This window comes from Daucus carota, chromosome 6, assembly GCF_001625215.2.
Source record: "Daucus carota subsp. sativus chromosome 6, DH1 v3.0, whole genome shotgun sequence".
NCBI lineage: Eukaryota > Viridiplantae > Streptophyta > Magnoliopsida > Apiales > Apiaceae > Daucus > Daucus carota.
This window is the reverse complement of record NC_030386.2, coordinates 35,703,669-35,725,782: the sequence shown is the minus strand read 5'-3', so window position 1 is coordinate 35,725,782 and position 22,114 is coordinate 35,703,669. Positions and strand designations below refer to the sequence as shown.

Below are 22,114 nucleotides of genomic sequence, written 5' to 3'. Positions count from 1 at the left end.
TAAAAGTAATTTGAAGTCTTTAAATACTAAAAGCTACTCCCTCCGTCCCCCTGAGTTGTATACATTGGGGGATGGGGACGCGGCACGGACTTTAATGCTTTTGTAAAGTGTAGTTGTGTAATTTATTTTTAAAATTTTCTTTTTCTGAATTAAAGTTTGGATGTTATATTTTTATTCAGAAAAAGAAAATCTCAAAAATAAGTTACGGAACTATATTTTATAAGAGCATTGAAATGCGTGTCGAGCAGTTGAAAAGAAACGTATACAATTAAATGGGACAGAGGGAGTACATAAAATGACTATCATCCTAAAGAAGATAATGTGCATGCTTCGGGGAGAGCACTTCCAGTTTTTTTTAATAAGAAGTCGACTTATATTTTTATTGAGCCGTTTGTATAAGAAGTCACAAGCACTTATTATAAGTTTAGAATGCTAGCTCTACTTCTTTCCCAAACAAGTTATTTTTAATTTACTTCTCACTTATAACCCTCTATTTCTTTCCCAAACAAATTATTTTTAATTTAATTCTCACTTATAACCCACTTCTTTATTTTAAACAAGAAGCAATTTCTTTTAAACTAACCCAAACAACCCCAATATAACCATCAATCATGCAGTTTAAATATTTTGAATTAAATATAAAATTGAAATTGAATGGGAAAATAACTCAAACACATTTAAAATTCCAGTGTGCTCTATGAATAACATACATCTCAAGGAAAAAACACTATGTTTAGCACTAAAAATACGTCCAAGGAGAAAACATATTATCTAAGTTTATGCGTGTGTTAAAATAGAATACATGTACAATATGGTTCGAAGGATGTTTGAACAAGCATGTCTGAGCACCAATTCATCTCACTACTCCAAATAGCTAAACAGAGAAAGTAACAACCAATTTTACTAGTCCAAATAGTGAAACCCAGTGCTTAAGGATTGTCTAATGATCATATACAATCCTACACTATACAGTTCCCTACAAAATAACGGATTACCATAAAAACTAAACATTGATCATAGGGAGTCATTTATAATTATTTGCTTGCGCTTATAACTAACAAGAAAAAAAATGTTCTAAAAAATTTGGTCCTAGCACACATACTATAGCTTATTAACTAACCTTGTAACATATAAAATGGTCCAAGAAATAAAACCTATCTTGGTTATTGACCATCATCCAAAATTTCCTCTTCCAACTCAAAGCTATACTGCTCTCTGTCTATATATACAAACATCTTTATCTATCCATTTGCAAACCAAAAGATCACATGAAAGACAATATGTGGCTTATGAACATCAGGGACTGGGGTTTCACATACAACCCACGGTGTATATCATTATACATGATGTAGTATAACACTACCACATCCACATACAGTGATCCCAACGTTGTATCTACTTGTCCAAAAACCCTTTAAGAAAGTTAACCTCATGCTGCCTTTCTGTAGGGAGCAGCTCTTTCGTTTCAACTGGCCGACCCGCCTGCGCCTTATCTGTAAAGGGAAAAGCTAGCGAAAGCGAGAGGGCTGCAGAAGCATCCTCCTCTGCTGTGGTAAATGTCCTTCCAGGAGGCTGATCCTGGCTATTCTTCTCTATTTGTGCTGCTAAAAAATGGGGGAAGCTTTGTTTCACAGGCAACTTACCGGGAGGCTGACTCTGGTTATTCTTCTCTATTTCTGAAGCTAAAAAATGTGGGAGGCTTTGTTTTACAGGCAGCTTCATTTCAGCCCCTAAAGCGAGCTCAAGATTTGGTATCTTATCTTGAAAAAATTCCTCCACATTCTCTGACAATCGCCTCTTTTGAAGAACAGAACTATCACCCAACCCAAGATGCTGCGCATGATAAGGATCTACAGGAAAAAAATACCTCTCAGCATTTTCTAGAGTCCTGACCGACGTCTCATCAGAACCTTCCTCATGTTTCTTCAACACTGGAAAACTGGTCACTGAATCTTGCATCAATAAACTATCTCTTGAAGAACTTGTGTGATCATTCAGGTCATACAGATCATTGTAGTCCAATCTTGGTTTTTTATTCACAATTCCTCCAGTATCAAATATGCTGTCTCTGTCATTCACATGTAGAGCTTGACTTGAGCCAAAAATACTGGCTTCTGATTTTGACACTAGAGAATCAATATTTAATTGCTTTGTGCAAGTTGAAGGCCGGCTGTAAGGTTCCTTGTGACTTGGAAGTTTCGGAGTCACCTTCTCCGCAACAGTTTCCGCTTCAAAAAATCCTTCAGTACCAGAATTCCCCATTCTCAGTTTCTCTTCATTATCTACCTCCCCTAAGATTCGTGAGGAAGCAGGATCTTGCTCGCCAGCTGCAACTTTACTGTTAATCTGAGGCAAATGATGCAGATCATATGGAGTACTCAAGTGACCTGTCTCCTTATCATCAGAAGAGTTAGAGTCGCAAGCACTTCTGGCAACTTTGATTGCGGAGTCCTTATCAACCTGTCTCTCCTACAGGAAGTAAAAAGAATTCAATTGAACACCACAATTTAGCACAAAGCTACAGATCATGCCTAAGAGGTTATACATATTTATTATATGCAAATAATCAACAAAAAAGTCAAAGTAGAATAATTACAGACGTCTCAATGATATGTTCTAACGTCCATATAAAGCACAAGACGGTTACAAAGTTCAACAGCCACAGAACAACATTATGAATATCGCCACATGGGCAAAAATAACTATTGTCCACCACAATTAAAGCTGACTGAGCTTATATTACCCAAGACAGAGAATGGACTACCGCAAGTACTGCACCACAGAGAGTGCTGGACTATCACAACTTCACAAGTGGAATGTACAAGAGTGTGGTACAACTCATATATCAGTTGGGAGTAGATAAAAAAGTTTAGATGTGAATGAGCACACTTTATGCATCTTGGGTCTTCATTTTTATGACAAAGATAACAGACTGTTTTACATAAAGAACAGGCAAGAGGTTGTACTTTGCCAAAGTAAGCCAGCTTAAAAAAGTATAATTACCAGCGAATTTGTTCTGGATCCAGTATCTTCCCATGATTCTGGAGGTTTGATTTCGTCAGTAGGTACTGAATTGCAGTCAAGTCTGCACCCTTGCTGTTCCTTTGTAGCATTTACACAATCACTTTGTTGGGAATGGGATACTGATTTACCATCAATATTCCCATTATTCTTTTTCGTTAATGGTGAACACTGCAGATCTATCATTGGATGGACATCAGATATCGTCTTACCAGCTTTCTTAAATGTAGGCGAATCTTTGTCTACTGGAACAAGTGAAGAAGACATATTAGCTGTGCCCGTGTCTCGGGAACCAGCTGTTTTCTTTGGGGAAACAGGCACTTTTTGCAAGCAACTGTTTCTCTTTCCTTTAAGTACACCCCAGAAAAAGAACATTGCATTCCAACCTGCAAAAAGAGATGCTTACAATAAATCTACACAAACAAATGGAAGATATACTATATTACAGTAAATCAACAATTATAAACTCGATATAATTTTATTCTATTCGTAGCTTTTCAATTTTTATGATTTTGCATTCAGCTGATCAACAATTCCCTGTGCACCATTAATTACTCAATTCCCAAGTTAAGTGACTCCTCTCATAATATATAAACTAATTAAAAGATATTTACCAATTATAACTATTACAAACTTTGAATCTTCTTGAAAGAGCGTTTTCAATGTGTTACATATTTTGAGGACACTAATAATTTAGAGAGAAGAGGACAAGCAACACAGCTAATGGGGACTTTGAGTTGTTTCAGATGAAAAAGAAGGCCCTTAATAGATGTGTTATGTTTTCTGTATGAGATGTGTGCATATTTCAAGGTATTCAAAAGATAATTTTGTCCACATCCGCTTCGTCCGAAATTTGGAGGTAGAAATTACAACACTTCCAATAACACAAACAATAGTATATCTGAAGTAGGACAAGTAGCAAAGCAAAGAGTTGAGACGAAGAAACCTGATGTAGGAGGGTGGCAGGTTAGGGTTTAGTAGAAATCTCTTGCAAGAGATATTTAGCATACAACTCAATATATTAGTTCAGTCATAAAATCTGCCTTTATTACAGCAAATCATTTTGTATATATAATTAACATATTTCCTAGTTATATAATATCATAATCTATTCCTAAACATATAATAATCAGCTATATATAATAATACAAAAAAATAAACTACTTCCAGAAAATTTCAAGTATTGAGCTTACAAAGCCTTCTATATTACTCCCAAATACTTTCATTGGGATTTTGACCCATTATCATGCATCAAATCCCTTCTTATGACGTGTAGAACGTATGAAACCCCCTCCAAGGTTTAGTCCTGTGAGGTGTTGTAAACAAAAAGGCCCCCCCTGCAATTCTTAAACAAATTTAAGCTCTTACTAAATGAGTCATCGAAGCCTCGAAACAAAAATAACTTATTTCTATCTGCTCAAGCTTCTACATGTCACAGAAGCTACGATCATTATATTGTTCCCCCTGCCGCATATAGCCTAAATAAGAAACTAACATGATTTTTTGTTTAGTTTCAAGTTAAGAAACAGGCACAAGCTCAGCTAAACACCTTAAGAAGCTGGCATTTACCACTAAAGTATCAGCTTTATTACGTCCCTTTCTATATTCTCAAAACAAAAAACTCCGCAGATGAAATACAGACTTGCATGTGTAAAAAGTTCCAAATTAATGTTCTTTTAGGAAAAATAATTCCAAACTTATGTTTATTTAGGAAAAATGTTGCCCTATTGCCAGACCTGCCATCAGTGACGAACACAATCATGAGCTAGTATTAAGAAGCAATTAGAACACACAACCTTAAGTCATACAAAAAGATCTGATTCACAGGAGCTTCTACAAGACAATTTATTGACCGGGTAGTTTACTGTCATTCACATCTAATATGACATAAGAATTCAATATCTTACGCTGGTATTTCACCGGAAGCTGATTAGATGGAAATATCAAAATTTCAACACCATCAATGTTCCCTTTCAGAGCAAGGTCATTCCTGATCATACTCTCCAGAATCGACTTGTAGCTTTTCTCGTAGCTGGGTTATGAGCAACATAAAAATTATCACCAACAGGTAATATGAAATCACTTTCATCTGGATATGGGAGCAGAATTACTTACAAAAAGGGTTAAAGGGGAAACAAGAAAAGTACCTTTCATGATCTCTAGCAAAAAAATATAGGGCAATGTGTTCCTCCTTAACTCCATTTTCCTCAAACTGTATCGGCCACACACTGTGACGAGGTAATTCATTCAAAACAACTGTGCTTGGAAACTTGTTTATTGTTTCAAGAACTTTTAGTGATGCGCCGGCTGACAAATGGGCTTGAAATCCATCATAACAGCCTGGCTGTTTTCCACTTCTACATACCTCAAAACACCCTCTGCACAACAAAAAGATAGCTTTAGAGCCTAAGCTATATGAAGAGACAAGGTCGTTACTACAAAAAATAAATGGAGTTTGGCGCACAAATATAAACGGACAAGAAAAACATACTGCCAAATGTATTCATGCTTCGGGATGGCTAACGTGATCGGAAGGTCAGAAATTGACATATGAGAATTACTTGGCAAGTCCATAACAGACTTGACTGTGGCAGGGGGAAGAGGCCAATGTAACAAGGCTGTAACTGCTTCAGCTGAGTTTGTTAATTGCTTCACATCCGCACCAGTTGCCTGCTTTACAAACTCTGTATTGGTGTTCCATGCACTTGCTGCCTCCATACTAACCTCGTCTCCGGACACCGATTTTCTTAGGATACGGGTGTTAGTTTGCTGATCTTGAGAACATACTTCACTATTAATGCCAGACACAGTTAACTCATCAAAGTGGTCTGTAGTTCTCTTCTTTCTGTATAATCCAGGCTTTTTAAGCAATGCAGCTTCAATAGCAGCTTTCAACTTGTTATCTTTGTGGATCAGATCCTTCGAACTTCTTGAAGTATGAAGATCTGGAACAAGTGACTTCTCTGGGCTGTCAATGGTGCAGAACTCTGCAGAGTGGCCAACTTCTTTGCATTTCTGACACAGAGTAAATTTTTCACCAGCTGTACTATGCTTCAATTGAGTATTAGAATTTCCCCTGGCACTCTCAACCATATTTGTCGATACTCGGGTCTTATTTAACCCATCTGGTAAACTTTCACTAGATTTGCTAATTGGCCCTTCAATGCTAAGAGAAGTTGAAGAGCAATCAACCTTCGTTTTAGCATTTACAGTCTTCCCTTCATCATTGTCGTTTCTGCTGGCAGACAACTGCTTTGTACCTTCACCTAAACCAGTTCACAGAATAAACAAGGGAAATGAAATGATGCTTAATTTGAAGATAAAATTTTGTGTGCATATTAACATATAAACGCACGAATTATTCACCTTTAAACATGTATAATGTATATTGCTCAAAAGAATACAAATACAGCATAATATTATACCTGAAAGAACAGGTACATCTGAACCGTTACTGATAGCTTTATTAACTGGTCTGGACACTTGTATCAATTTATTGTCAGACTGAGCGGACTTCACATCACGATTGTTACTTGTCGAACAAAATGGACCAGTTTTATCACGAACAGGTAGGTTTCTATCAACCTCAGGAGATAAGGTAGTAGAAGTGGTTACTACCGAATTGACCAGAGGACGTTCTAATCTCAGTGAATTTTTTCTCTCAACCAAGCTCCGCTCTTTAGTATTCTGTCCTTTTATATCCTGACCATGAGAATACTTTGGAGAGAACATTTTAGCTTTCAAGTCAGTTGAATTCGAACCACCCGAGTTAAAAGCATGGAATGACATAGATTTGCCCATAGTCCTGCTGCCCCCTCCCTTTGTGCCAAGGGAGGCATTATCTCTGTTAGATTTATGCTTTTGAGGAACTACTTCATCTATGTGCTTAACTTTTTGTTTTGCACTTGCTGAACTGAATGATTTGGACCTCAAAAAAGTGCCTAGGAGATCAAGGGCTTAAATTAGTACTATGCTGAGTATAAAACGATGCATCGTAGCACACAAAGCAACTTAGTTTGGTTTTAGCTTACCTCGAGATGTGCTTTGTCGTGCATCTAGAGAAGGATTTGCAACCTCTGGAATGCTCTTACCAGTCTGAACACCAGGAGGAATTTGAGAAGCAGGCTTCACTTTTCCCCTATCTGAGTTTTTAAATGAACTATCACGAGAAAGCACATCAGCTCTTCTGGGACTCGAGATCTTCGGAGATCTAATTGTTGATTCAAAAACTTGTCTTTTTGCTGATGAAGAAACTTCTGTATCATCAGCTTTTCTTTTCCGATAAATTTTCCCATGTAAACTTTCCTTCTCAGCTTTAATAATGTTCGCATCTGTGTGTAACCCATCTAGATTTCCAAGATCAGCATTTTTTTGGGCAACACCATCTCCATCCACTAAATTATATTTAGCTTTCTCCTCTCTTTCTCTTTTCTCGAACTTGCAGTCTTCACACAGCCAGTCTCCTTCCGGAAGTTTAGTCATCATTTCTTTCATGCAATAACTGGCAACATTAGAACTTAATAAGAATGATGCTAAATAGTTCTAACCTGAAGAATCTTAAAAAATCTATCCAGACAAATGCATTTGATACTACTTTAATGACTTACGTGTGCTCTGCACCTTCACTACAGCTGCAACATACAGCAAGTAACTCTTCGCGACCCGCATCTCCACATATATCACAAACTTTTATCTATTCCTCAGACAATAGATTAAATAAGTATCAATCACTTGACTAAAACCCTTCACATTACAAAGAACAATTAACACTGAGGAATTGCATAACAAGTCGACAATACTGTGAGGTTAGATGTGGGCGGCGTAGAGCAGGTACAGGTTGAAAAATTTATAATGCAAACCAAATTAATTAATCCAGAAATCCCAGTATTCAACAAATCTTATACTGTATATTAAATATTTCAATAGGAGAAGAGCTATTATCGTGAGCAGCAGCAAGCTATTAACAACGCCTTCATTAAAATTACAACATAAAAAGTATTTAAACATTCATCTGTTTCTAGGGAGCAGCAGCATCTTATAGTACTACAAATTTGATATTCAATAGTTCATAGACACACATATACAGAACATTAGAACAAGAACTTTCGACTCAAAGCCTTTTATGGTCGCGTAATACTGTTAAATGCTGACTGTACTTGAATGGAACGATAATTAAGTATACCATCCATGCTTTCAGTTTTGATTTTCCAGATATTCAATGGAGAGTATCCAAGACAATGGTCAACAAAAATTGACAGAATATATAATTTTAAGTGTAGTAACAGAGATCCAAGAATCAGAAAACTGATATTACAAATGAATATGCTAGAAGAAAGGTTGTAAAAGAGGGGGAAATGGGACTGAAATGTTCTTGTTTTGGAAGTACATATAACAATGTGAACAAGAGATTAGAAGTTTCTAATCAATCAGAAAGGTAAGTGAGCACAAAAAGACCCTCAAAAAATAATACTTTTCGTAATGATATCCAAGATGAGGCAATCATGGAATGGAAATAACAACCGATGCTATCAAAACGAATAGTGAAAGCAACAATACTTACATCATGTTCCAAAATATCAGATTCATCACTCTCATTCACTGGATCAGAATGCATAGATGTTTCCCTGGCTTCAGGCAATGCAAGCAACTCGCTGTCCTTCTCTACTTCTTTCTTTTCTTCTAAAGAAATTAGAAGTTTGCTCGGGAATTCAACCCTGTTATACTCTGCTTCTACCTTTAGACATTCTATTGCCGAAGGTTCAGAGTTCCCTCCAACATGACCAATTATGTTTTCCTGGATATCACAAGATGCATATAAAGCAGATTTCTGCCCAGAAACAGCTCTAGATAAAACCTCCCCGCTAGATTTGTTCTGAACTTCTAATTTATGCTTATCCATAAATGAAGCTTCTTGGGATTGACCAGCTTTAATGTAATCTTCAGAAGCTAAACTACTAGGAGAACCAGCAAATGTTAAAGCTTTTGTGTCTGTAATTTCTTTATTAGAATTAGACATGTTTGATGCTTCATCAGAGCCACTGACACATGAAATGTTGTCATCATGACCTTCTAGACCTCTCATGTCCACAAGGTTGCTCATGGAATTACCATCATCTAAATCCTTTTTAGGTGGACTTGGAGTGTGAAGCTTCTCTTTAACAGGTCCACCATATAACAACTTGTTGGGTACTTCAGTATCTTGAAATGAACCAGATATATTAGTAAGTTCAAGAGCAGTTTCCATTTCAGCATTTTCACTGCACAAACCAAGATTGGAATTCATAGTGATCATATTACCTTCTTCACTAGCAGTATGCTGTGAACTCTTACGTCCTCTGCTCTTTTTAGTTTCAACTGTATCATCTACAGAATAACTGATTGCACTTTCTCTAGAGGTCTCATCTAGATATTCAGCATTCTTGGGCTCCATACGAGTTCGGTTGGTATGCAAACAAGACGAACAAGGAGCAAAACACACATTACATGTCCCAGGGTCCACTTTCACGTTGATATTTTGATCCAAAGTATGCCTGTGAATTCCTTTATTGGGTTGAGATGTCACCTAACAATATCACACAAACACTTAATGAAAAGAAAATTTACACATATAAAACGATTTGAAACTTAAAGAAACCACTAACTAGCTTGTTTTTATATTGTAAAACATTATTAAAAGAAAAGGAAGTGATTCGCATAACAGATTAGCCCATGGTAAAATGAAAAATTAACCAATAGAACCCCCCATAATAAGATACCCACAAACTAAAGGTGATTGTGTATCAGTGAGGGAATAAACTAGAAGATAAGTGTGTCAAGTTTTGGCTTCCGACAAATGGATAACTACTATCTTCAACATCCAAAATCAGTGATTCAAAACAGACACTTGAGTACAAGCAGCAGATATACGAGTTTAAATATCTGCATATCATATATCCAAATACAATTGTAACCGCATCCATAATTGTGAAAAGTGTACACAGCCAGAAAATGTGTTTACTATAATGGACATATACCTGATAAATAAACATTTGTTTTATCATTCTAATACATTGTACATTCAAATTTAATGAACAATATGGTGCATGTTTAAAAGGACAAAATAGTTAGTTCTGTAATCATTAACAAATTAATATATATGTTCCATCTCATAAAAAGTTTCTACTCTTAAAATAAAATAAAATAATCTAAAGGAGAATCAGCCACATAAAATAGCTACTTCAAAAGTAAGACATGATTTGACTCTACAAGATTACATAAATAAGTGCAGTAACACCCTCTGCCAAATTCAAAGCAACCAGCTACATGTATACAGACTCCTGTTACTGGTCCAATATGCATAAAGCACTGGATAGCTTAAAAGAGGAGAAGTTATCATATTTCGAGGACAGTCCTAAAAATCTCAAAATAGCAAGAACTGCCAAACTTCAGTTCGTATAAAGACAACGACACTGCCATTTCAGAAACCATAGAATACCAATTAACCTCTAAACTTGCCTTTACAGTCTAACAGCCTAATTTTTTCCACCAACAGACCCTTTTCATCGTAGAAGTTAGAACCATCACTCAACAGTGGGCTAGTCTAAAAACCAAACCAAACATCATCAATCAAAGTTTTCGAAACCCTATTCCCCAAAATTTTTTATTATTCCGAAAAGCTCAACAGTAAACACTTGACAATCTATATATAATCCAGAACTGGCAGGACTGACTTAGTGGCACAATACAAAATTAAGCACACAAACAAATCAAAACCAAAATTACAACAAAAAAAAATCTCATCACAGATAGAATTCATTCTGATGAACTCAAAATCAAGATCAAACAGTACTGAAACACCCAAATTACATAAAATCACCAAAATCAAATAAAAACCCTAAAAATCAAAATCAAAAAAATCAGGGAAAAAAAAAACATACCCCCTGAGGGTTAGGAGTTCCAGAGTAAAGGTCAGTGACGATTCGTTCCTTACGCTTCACCATGTCCAACTATAATCATCAATTTCTCAAGCTTCTGCATCTCTCTTATAATTAAATATATATAATAAAATCAAAAGGGTAGCAATAATAATAAAAATAAGAACAGTAAAAATTATTATAAAAAAGACACGATAAGTCTATGGGGGAGAATATATATGTACGGATGAGAATTGGACTATTGAGATGACTACTGTGTGTTTTTCTACAGCTTTTTCACACACTATACACGCACATATACATACAGGACACAGCTCCTCTTGTGTGTGTATACTGTTTAGAGATAGGAATTGAAATTTTAATCTGGAAATAGTATTCTAGACGTTTGGGCATGAAACTCAAGTTTGTAAATTGTTGACGAGGTTTATAAAATATATTTTGTAAGAAATTAGGAGAATTTAGTATTTGTTTGATTTAGGAAATCTGTCAAGACAGGACACGTGCAATATAGGATGTACGTTAGAATATTAGGACTGTCCGAGCCCGCTGGGCCTGGACCTGGGCCTTAACATCTCTGGGTCTTTGTTATGGAACCTTCCAAGTTTTTGGTGAAGGTATGTTAATTAGATAAACTCGTACAGATTAAAATGTGTGAATTGTGATTTACTATATTTTCGCACAAACAATACATGAACTGTTTATATATTTTATCTATTAATTATTTATTATTGTGATGTATTTGTAATTTGGTTGAATTTTAATATTTTGTTAGCTATTGGTTAAATAGTCTTTTTATAAGAGAAAATTTATTTTTATGTTGTTCGCAGTCTCAGAGATTGTCTTAATTGATCTGCTTGTTATTTGTATCGTTTACAAAAATGAGAATTAATATGGGATAAAATGAAAAGAAATGAAAAGAAAAATAAACAAAATCAAAATTTCAATAATGTAATAAAATAAATAAAGAAGGATATGTTAAAATGAGTCCATGCGAAACTATCTTCTTAAAATAAATGAACAACCGAATCAAATAAAATTGACAACACAAATCTAACTTGTAAAATAACATAATTATGGTTGTGGGGTGTTAGTTACGACTTTTACTTAATCCAACAATTAAAGTATTGTTCACCAATACTCATTTCTTATGTATGAATCAGAGAAATAAATATTTATTATGTTTATGTGATGTTAAGTATTGATGGCATTTAGTTCAATAATAAATGTACGCACTTATACTCCTGCTTCAGTCATATGTTAGTTTTGAGTTAGGACTCATTTAAGAGCAACCTATGTCCAATGCGGAGAACACGAGACTTAACAGCTGAAAACCAGTCTATTGTGGATTCCAACTTTGAGCAACTCCAAGAGTTGCTCCATTACCTCCTCATAAAAATCATTATAATAAACACTCTTAGCTCATTTACACATGAAGTGAATACTAAGACTCCAACAGCCTTGCTCAACATTCTCTTTGTCCACTTATAAATCAGTTCTTTATTCGTAACTGTTACTTGTCTTTTTCTGCAACAGATTCAAATGTCAGTGTTTCTCTTACGTATTAATATAAAATTAGTTTAGGAGCTGATGTATAAGGAGAGTCTTCCAACTCCTAACTTTTTAGGAGGGAATAGAGAATCTGTCGGAGTATGGTTTTACATCAAATTCAGTATAATTTAACTTAGGATGCAGTGTGAGGAGGCTGCTGTTGTTGCTCTTAGGCACGGATATGTTTATTTTGTAAAATCTGCACACCATGAAGTCAGATTTTGTACCGCTCATTTTTGGAAAAAATTATTCCTTTAGCCTATCATTTTATATCCCAAAAGGCACCAATCACATTAAAAATTGAGGTGGTGTGGTGTTATAAATTTTACTCGATTGAATTTCATTGATCATGAAAAAACAACTCATCGTTAATATTCTAAATCCAAACGAGGACACCGGTCGAGTAAAAATCATAACATCAAATAACTTCAAATCTAAATCAAATCACTGTTTTACGAACATGAAATAATATGTTGAAGAATTTTTCCTCCAGAAAGAGCACTAGAGAATCTCATCTCATGGTATGCAGATTAACATACCCCACCTAAGTTGCTTAACTGAATCCATGATATTTTGGTTCAACCATTAAGTCTTATATTCTCTGCGTAGTGCCTAAGCTGCTCTTAAAGGGGTCCAACTAAAAACTCATATATTCTTGAAGTAAAAGTATAAAAATGTATAATAATTGAACTAGATGTCGTCAGTAGTTAACACCACACGTCAGTAGTTAACACCACGTATGCACAATAAAGAGTATTTCTAGACTAAATAGAAATTATAGTTAACACTGCGTAAGCATAAGAAAATATTATTTCACATAAGAAATAAAGGTTGGTAAAAATATATTTCAAAAATACGCCCAATAGTGTCCGCACATAAATGGTAATGAAATATCAATCAAGGCCACAAGCGACATTCAAACTCATTAAAATATATTTATGTTTTTTTTAGATTCATTTATACAAAAAGTGAAAACACTAATGTAATAAAGAAAAAAATTCTAATTAAAACATTTATATCAGGTTCTTGAAAATCTAAACAAGACATCAATCAATATATATAGTATAAAAATTAGTAAAATTGGAATTTTTCAATTTTTGCAATATTATCACAACCATGCACAGTGTACAGATTTCGTATTTCGTGTACCTGAAGAACCTGCATCATACCTAACTTAATACTCGTAAACGTTCGTGTATATTATATGCAAAAATATTAATATAATTTTAATGATAAAGAAAATATTTTAAAAAAATATTTTTCTATATAATTTCACTATAATGAATTATATATTTATACTTGCATACAATTTTATACATTGTTTTTCAATATAAATATAAATATAAAATTTTTACATAATTATAAATTTAATATAATATATGAAAATAAAAATTATGTGCAAATATGCTGTATAAGGTCTTGTTCCAAAATAAAATTCCATATCCAATACGAAATCTATCATGTAATTTTGTGTTCATATTTCTCATATCGAATATCAAAACCCATATTTATTTTTGTCGTATTGTTTCATTTCGTATTAGCATCTCAAGTGCCAAATTACCGGATTAAGTCCGCTTATAATCAAAATCACATATAATATATCAAAATCTTTAAATTTTTATTAATATATTAAAATCCAGATTAAATACAGTTTTTTTTTTTGACGGATAGATTAAATACAGGATAATGACATGTATTTCTAATTTGATTTTCTGCGAATCGCAATAATTCCGTACTTTTTCTCTCAAATTTTCTCCCGTCTCCCGACCTCGCACATTTTTTCCCTGCTAATTCTGGTTTTTGTTTTGAAGCAGGTTCCTGGAGAGAGATCTATATATATATTTCACGAAAATCCACCTTAAAAGTTTGACCACGAAAACAACACAGAGATACAGCAATCATCTGAGAAGAAGACAGAGGCAGATCGGCGAGAGCTTGGTAGCTTCAAATACAATACAATACAATACAAAGAGGCGAAGAAGCAATTGAAATAGGTGAGCTTAATTACCTAACTCATATTCACAGTAGGATTTCGTTAGACCCCTAAAATTAGCTTGGTTTTATCGGTTTTTTGAGTTAGAATTGTTGGTTTAGATACACTTGCGAGCTGCTCGAATAATTACTTGTGATTTTTGATTTTGACGTATTAGAGTTATAGGATTCTGGCTTCTGTATAACATCTTTACTTAGAGAGGCTAGAAGCTTGAGACTGTAATGGTTGTGCTTGTCCGTAATTAAAGAGCGTGTGCCTACCTTCGAGCATAAATTAGGCTTATCGAGATGAGTAAGTTGAAGATTAATCTTTAGGATGATTTTACTTGCTTCCGATGAGTAACAATGGAGAGATAATTTCACAAGAATCGTCTCATTTTAATGTTAAGCGATACTAATGAAGGAAAAGTCTAACTATTAGTCTTAGTAATACTAGATCATCAAATTTACAGATGATTCGTTTCTATGGGGTTGTAAACTAAACCGGAAAGATTATCTCCCACTCGAAAGTGGAGACCTGACACCTGCTATTCCAAAAAAAAAAATTTGCAAAATATACCTGAGTTATGGTGTTAGTATGAAAGCTGAAGAGCTCGCCGGACTCCAGGCTCAGTCAACCCTCCGCTGCTTCTCTCCAAACATCTTTTGTGATGCGATGCACATCAATCAACGTTAAAATAGTCACATAAAGATCTGCCAAATGACCATAGGTTATCCCCATACATTACAGATAGTGTTTTTTCCCTTCTAATATTGCTGACTCTGTGCGAAAAGACCGCAACTTGGCGTGAGCACTCATGCAATTTCTGTGAATCATAAAGTTTCTGCAGATCTCCAGGATTGCTGCCATGATCCTGCAGATATATGTTTGCTAGGATCTGTAAGGGCGTTTAGAACAGAACAGAGCGATCAAGATTTTAATTAAGAGACAGGCTCATAGCAATTAGGATAAAAATATATTACTTGGGTTGTTCTAGTAAGCGTAATATTTTTAAACTAAAGGACCTTATCCTTGGAAAGATCAGGCCAACTACACTAAGATCCTGCTATAATTAACAATTTTTCCACTTCTTGACTGAACTTGATCAATCTTTAGTCTGGATAAGTTATCCTCTGCATAATCCTCACCAGTGTACAAATAATGGGCGACCAATTCGCAAGTGTCTGCAATACAATGTTATACTTTTGACAGAAATGACATACTTTACTTTGTAATTTTGTACTTATTATCGTTTAAATATAAGCGGTTTTATATTAAATAAATTACAAAACATCAATGGTGGCTTACCTAGTTAGTTCAAGGTCATATTGCCTCTGTAAATGGTGTACATGAGTCCGATCGAGAAACCTGCGAGGACCCCTCGGTTGGGAAAGGCTAATGGAAGTGGAGGAAATGCTTATCGGATGAGCTGAGTTTGAAGAACAATCCCATGTTCACTGGAAATACTTTGCATGGTTCCTGTTAATTAATCCCTTTTACTAAAAATAGTAGTAGATGTTTAGTTGCAATCTAGGAAGCATGAGTGCGAGTGCGGATGTGTGTGTGTGTGTGTATTACACACACTCACCAATTATACAAGTACCTAAGTGCAGAGATCTGCAAATTATATAAACACACGAGCAGATATATATACAACTCATATAGACACACAAATATATTATTTTGTTTATTCTGACTAATTAACCTTTTTTAAATGTGTAAATTAAAGGTTTTTTTTTTTAAAAAAGTTGCTGGAAATTACGAAAATTGCCATTCTGACGTATCCTCGCACCCCCATTAACGTATCCTCGCGTATTACCGTCTTTGACGTCACCGATACGCTACGTGGTCGTGGTGTATCCCGCCGCACCCCCGTACTGTGAAGTATCCCATACGCAGTTCTTCACCCAGATGAAGCATCCTTGCTTTCTAGGTTGCAATTGCAGTATGTGATATCGTGACTTTAGTAGGTGGCTCGAGTTCAATCACGCCTATCCTCTGCCCTTCACTATTTAGTTATTACTAACACAACTACTTGTGGCACTGGCAGATGTGGTGATTTGTCTGAAGCAATAGTCTTACCATTCCCAATTATTCCCATTTACTTTCCCATAGTATCCGTTCCTGCTTCCCATTCCCATCAATAATAAAACATCAAATCATTTTCCATACGATGGATTCAGTAATAAAACATCAAATCATTTTTCATATAATGGATTCAGTAATGATAATTCATACTCCCCTGATATATAATAATAAAACACCAAAACATTTTCCATATAACAGATTTAGTAATGATAAATTATTTTTTTGCAGGGAAACAATAACTAAATTAAAAATAGAGGGGGCTATTTAACTTGACTTGGTATTCTCCACTCGACTTGCTGATCGTCTCCGGTCTATCTGTGGATATGGAGAACGCCGACGTGTTTAGCTCGTCGACGGCTCCACTCACCTGGCATGACTTCCTAGAACGCATGCGCCATCCCTCTGCTTCTGATTTCGTCAAATCCATCAAAAGGTAACATACATCTACCCATACACATTTATTTTCTCTTGTATTACATATATGTTTTTAGAGCTTGGTTAATCACTCATCTTAACTAAATTTGCATGTTATCGATTTTGTTGATCTAAACTCAATAAGCTGTAATGATTGTTGGTTTGTTTGTTATGTTTGCATAATCATTGTCATATAATGGTAAACTTAATCATCTTTTTGTATATAATTTTGTTGTAAGTAACACTGCTGTTATATTTATATATCAACCTGCACAGATAGTAATGTTTGAGCTCACAATATATTATCGTACAGGGTACAAGCTCCAAAGTGATTACAGTTGAGTAATATTAATCAAATATCTCAAAATAATGTGGTAAGTACTAATATCTTTCACCACTGACAACAGGACAATTAACTACTATCACAGTTAATTATATTTTCAATAATGGTTAGCCCAGTGTTACACGATTCACAAGTCATGCCATTAAACCACATACCTAATTCCGCGTAATAGCAACAGTACAAAGAAACCTCTAGGCAGAATATCTTCCCAAATGTTCAAAAAATAAAATAAGTGATTAATAACAGGTCTTCAAACCCATCCCGCATATCTGATTTATGGATCCTCCTATCTGAATTATGGGAGATGACGTTCCAATTATCTGAACTCATACCATGTCCTGAAATGACTTGTGTAGCGTGTACCACTGGGTTAGACCATTTTACCGAGGAACATTTTAGAGATTTCCCATCATTTTTTTAAACTGTTGTTGGCAATTAATTTATCATTGTAAACTTACAATTTGTGTGTAGTTTTTATTTTATATTGGTTTTGTATTTGCACACCATCTATATACAGAAAGTAACTGAATGCTTAATTAATACATACCTATAGAACATTCTACATGATTGACCTGTTTTGCCATCTCATTAATTTTCTACGAATGAGTGCTCTAACATAAAGTATTGTAACTTTTAAAGTTTTATAGTATCATTCTTGAACAATACTCCGGATCCAGAGAGGGACAGTGCCGCTGTACAGAATTTTCTTAGTAACATGGAAGCTGCTTTTAGGGCTCATTCCCTTTGGGCGGGTTGTTCTGAGGAAGAGTTGGACAGCGCTGGTGAAGTAAGTTTAGCTCTTCCTGTAATTCCATTATTGTCTTTGATTTATATTTTGTGTGATGAAGAAGGTAAGTGATTTCACTTTTTGCTCTGTGTGGAGAAATGCCTACATGTATCACTATAAAGTATGAACAGATAGTTTTCCTGTTTAAAGCATCATGCCACAAGGTTTTATTGGTTTAGATTCGATTCATTTACTGACTTCTTGTGCTATCTATCTTCCATGCTGCTGATATGTTTATATATGGTTGTTGGAATAGCATCTTGAAATATAAATGCCAACCAATGGAAAATTGTGATATAATTCATTTTGCAAAATATTCTAATTAAAGTAAATAGCCAATTAAAGAAATAAATTATGATTTTTTGTTTTCGATGTGCTCACAAACTTGTGTTACCCTCTCAATAGTTGCCCTATATCTCCAGTCTTCCCTTTATGGTTACCAAAGCATAAAAATGGAAGAGAATAATACCATTAATTGCTTTCATTAGTTTGACTTTATGTTTTTCTGCCTCCTTTTTACTCTCTTAACACACTTACAAAAAGGAAGAATTCATATGCACAATTTTATCATGTGCATTGATTGGATACCTATTTCGTGCAAACATAGTACTTTGTCAAATCCTTCAAGTCGCATAAAATCAAAGGTGGTGAAGTTAGGGATATTGAGTATAACAGCATTCATACATGTAATATCCTATTCTTTCTAGGTTCTGAATAGAGAGAGAGAGGATAAAAATTATTTGCATATTGCATATATTTCTGTTGGGACTTCAGAAGTATTGAGCACATGTTGGTATGTCTTCAGGATGCGTATTGATATGCTCAGAGACCCTTAAGACTTAACATTGTTGCATATTTCAGTTGTAGTTATAATTTGTGCATCAGGACAATTGTTTGAGCTTGAAAGGGAACCTGAGATAATCATAGGAAATCAATGTGAATTTACAAGTTAGTGCTATATTGTTAAGCCGTATTTGTTATATAAGTAGCAAAGATTCTGTAGAGTGGATCGTAAAAATGTTTCCAAATTAATTTATGACGAGGATTCTTCATTCCTCGCATGTCTACTTTGTACCGGAATTTAACTTATTGGCTGTGCTGAGCATCTCAGTGCCTCTTCGGTTGTAGACATAGTGTTTTCAGCTTCTGATATTAAATTCTATTATTATTCCCGCTGCTATTTTTTCGGTGAAGTTTAGTTACATTATTATTAACACTTAGTCACTTACGCACACATGCATCCACTGAGGCTTGAAGGGTGGAACCCTTGTCCTCTTATTACCAATAATAGAGGGCATCCTCTAGGCCAAGCCTTGCAACTGCCATTTTTTTTTTATCTTGCATTGAAAATTCACTGCCAGTTCAGTTCTGCTCCTAAATTCAGCTTTCTTGTTCTTACTTACATCATTACTCATGCTCTTATCTTATCAACGGGAAAATTTCTTTTGTTTATTTCGATTCTTGTGTAGTTATATGTTTAATTTACCTCACTTATATATCTCAAATTCAGGGACTGGAGAAGTATGTCATGACAAAGTTATTTACCCGCGTATATGCTTCAGTTCCAGAAGAGGTAAATGAAGACGACCTACTCCACCAGAAAGTAGCTCTAATACAGCAATTCATCCGTCCTGAGAATTTGGATATTCAGCCAATTTATCAAAATGAAACATCATGGTTGGTGAGTGTTTAAGATTTCTTCTGTACTGGTGGTTTGTAATGTATCCCTTTTTCGTTTTTCTAGTCTACGGTGATCCTTGAGCATATTACAAATTTTTGCCCCATCACATCATTGAGTGGGCACTCATATGTAGATTTTTCTTGTTGATATCTCTGTATATAGCTAATGTTTTGTAGTTCCATAATCACAGCTTGCACAAAAAGAGTTGCAGAAAATAAACATGTACAAGGCTCCACGAGACAAACTTGTCTGCATTCTCAACTGTTGCAAGGTTATCAATAACTTGCTGCTCAATGCTTCCATTGCTTCAAATGAGAATCCTCCTGGTGCTGATGAATTTCTTCCTGTTCTTATCTATGTTACCATAAAGGTGAACTCTCTAACTCTTTACATGTAGTAGGTTTATATGTATGATTCTGAATGCTATCTGATCGAGAACATATATGTAATTAGAGGTCTACTTTTATTGGTGCTTAAAAATGACATTAATAAAAGAGAACAAGATTATCAAGTTCAGTGTCTAGGATGACACTGGAAATCTCTAGATTTTCTCTCTGTGGGGATTGGGGAAAATAGTTATGGCCCGCAATTCTTGTTGTACATTTACCCTCTGTATGCTCTTGATTGTTAATAATTCTTCTGGAGTCATTTTATTTGTTATTGACATATACAATGTTGTTCTTTCCATTTACCAAGAAAGGGAGTTGATAATGATTGTCAGGATGCACTTGCAGGCAAACCCTCCTCAACTGCACTCAAATTTGTTGTATATACAACGTTACAGGAGTCAATCCCGTTTAGTTTCAGAGGCAGCCTATTTTTTCACTAACATGCTTTCTGCTGAGTCATTCATTATGAACATTGATGCGAAATCTCTCTCTATGGAAGACACTGAATTTGAAAAAAACATGGAATTTGCTCAAGCCCTTCTCTTTGGTCCTTCAGACTCGGATAATATGACCAGTCAAAGTGATCAGAGCGTTGAACATCAGGAAACTAAGCGTCTGGGGACTACAACACGGACAAAAGTCCCACCTCAAACGTCGGAAACTAAATCGAGAAATGATAGATCCCATCCAAAGGATCCATATGCTTTGGATACAGTTCCATCGATCTCAGATCTGGAAAATCAAGGAGCGAACATGCTTATGAAGGATGAGAACTCAAAACAAGTGTTCATGGAATTTCCCTACTTGTATGCGAAGTCTGGTGATCTAACAATCAGTGATGTAGAGGAACTGCTGAATAACTATAAGCAACTAGTCTTCAAGTATGTCTGTCTTTCAAAAGGAATGGGTGTTTCTGTTACACCTCCATCATCTGCTTCACAAACTCAATCTGAAGGTGACACTAAAACTGCAAAGGAGCCTGGAGATAGTATAACAGTGGAGCCGGAAAATGGAAACGTTTCAACAGAAGTTGATGCTTCTGAAGTAGTTTCAAAGTATCGGGAAGATAGGGCAGGATCGAAGTCCCCTCAAGATGAACCTGTTGCTTCTGAAGATGAGATAGGTGAAGAGAATTCTCGGAGTTAGTTGGATGACAGACTATTTGTCAGTGAACATCTTGTACCTGGTTGATGCGATGGAGTATGGACAGATCAATGTTGGAACTTCTGTACCTTTTTGATAAATTAGTTATCATTCTGTTATATCTATCTAGTATAGTAGTAAATTTTTCGTCGTTCGGAAATGTGCATTGGAGTTGGGAAGTAGATAATCTGGGGGTAGGCCTGGTGCAATTAAATTGTGAAATCTTAAATCCATATACTGTATGTTGGTGTTTGGAATTTTAATTTTATGATCTGGAATAGAACCATAGTCCCAAATCATTCTTCAAACTCTCCTTGAAATTTCCGATCTCATATCCTCCATCGTCATTCCAATTATCATTAATTGATTATTTTAATGATGAATCGTCTCCTTTTTGAATTGTAAGCAACAAAAACCGATTTATAAACCAAATATATTCCTCTGTTTAGAATTAAACTGATGTAGGCACAATATTTTCCAGAAAATTTACAGCCAGACTAAATCATGAAAAGAACTAAATTGGAAAAGAACTTGATTTAAAACTAAATCATGCCCTTCTTCCTATTTTATAATATAATTCAAATTTCATTATATTCCTTTCAAATTCAATTCATTCATCTCAAATCGGGCACGTCTATCTGTTACAGCTCCAGCTACATCTTGATCATTTTTATATACATATATAATGTAATCCAATTATATTATAATATATTAGACCCGTAATAAATAAGCTATTTGCATAAATCTGGTTTCTTTAAATTTATTATTATTCGTTCACATTAAACGGACATAAAGTTCGTTCGGATCATGTTTTA

The 22,114-nt window shown here is 35.0% G+C and overlaps 2 protein-coding genes across 4 annotated transcripts; one reads left to right on the top strand and one right to left on the bottom strand.

Moving 5' to 3' along the window:
* Positions 1-1,136: 1,136 nt before the first annotated feature.
* LOC108227421 (ASI1-immunoprecipitated protein 2) lies at positions 1,137-11,370 on the bottom strand. 3 transcript variants are annotated; one of them, XM_064080448.1, is made up of 11 exons: positions 10,938-11,370; positions 8,582-9,583; positions 7,629-7,714; positions 7,053-7,522; positions 6,447-6,962; positions 5,513-6,287; positions 5,169-5,399; positions 4,929-5,053; positions 3,234-3,407; positions 3,004-3,143; positions 1,137-2,469 (listed from the first exon to the last, which is right to left on the bottom strand). In XM_064080448.1, the coding sequence occupies exons 1-11, from the start codon at positions 10,998-11,000 to the stop codon at positions 1,396-1,398; spliced, it is 4,656 nt and encodes a 1,551-aa protein (XP_063936518.1). In that variant the 5' UTR covers positions 11,001-11,370; the 3' UTR covers positions 1,137-1,395. The 3 variants fall into 3 exon arrangements, with proteins under 3 accessions (XP_063936518.1, XP_017258038.1, XP_017258037.1); XM_017402549.2 differs by having other exon boundaries at positions 3,004-3,407; positions 8,582-9,219; positions 9,319-9,583; positions 10,938-11,369; XM_017402548.2 differs by having other exon boundaries at positions 3,004-3,407; positions 10,938-11,369.
* A 2,820-nt stretch (positions 11,371-14,190) lies between these two features.
* On the top strand, positions 14,191-21,609 carry LOC108227410 (vacuolar protein sorting-associated protein 9A). Its single transcript, XM_017402532.2, has 7 exons — positions 14,191-14,214; positions 14,297-14,476; positions 16,771-16,975; positions 17,939-18,086; positions 19,597-19,767; positions 19,958-20,137; positions 20,502-21,609. The coding sequence occupies exons 3-7, from the start codon at positions 16,866-16,868 to the stop codon at positions 21,300-21,302; spliced, it is 1,410 nt and encodes a 469-aa protein (XP_017258021.1). The 5' UTR covers positions 14,191-14,214; positions 14,297-14,476; positions 16,771-16,865; the 3' UTR covers positions 21,303-21,609.
* The last annotated feature ends 505 nt before the right edge of the window (positions 21,610-22,114 follow it).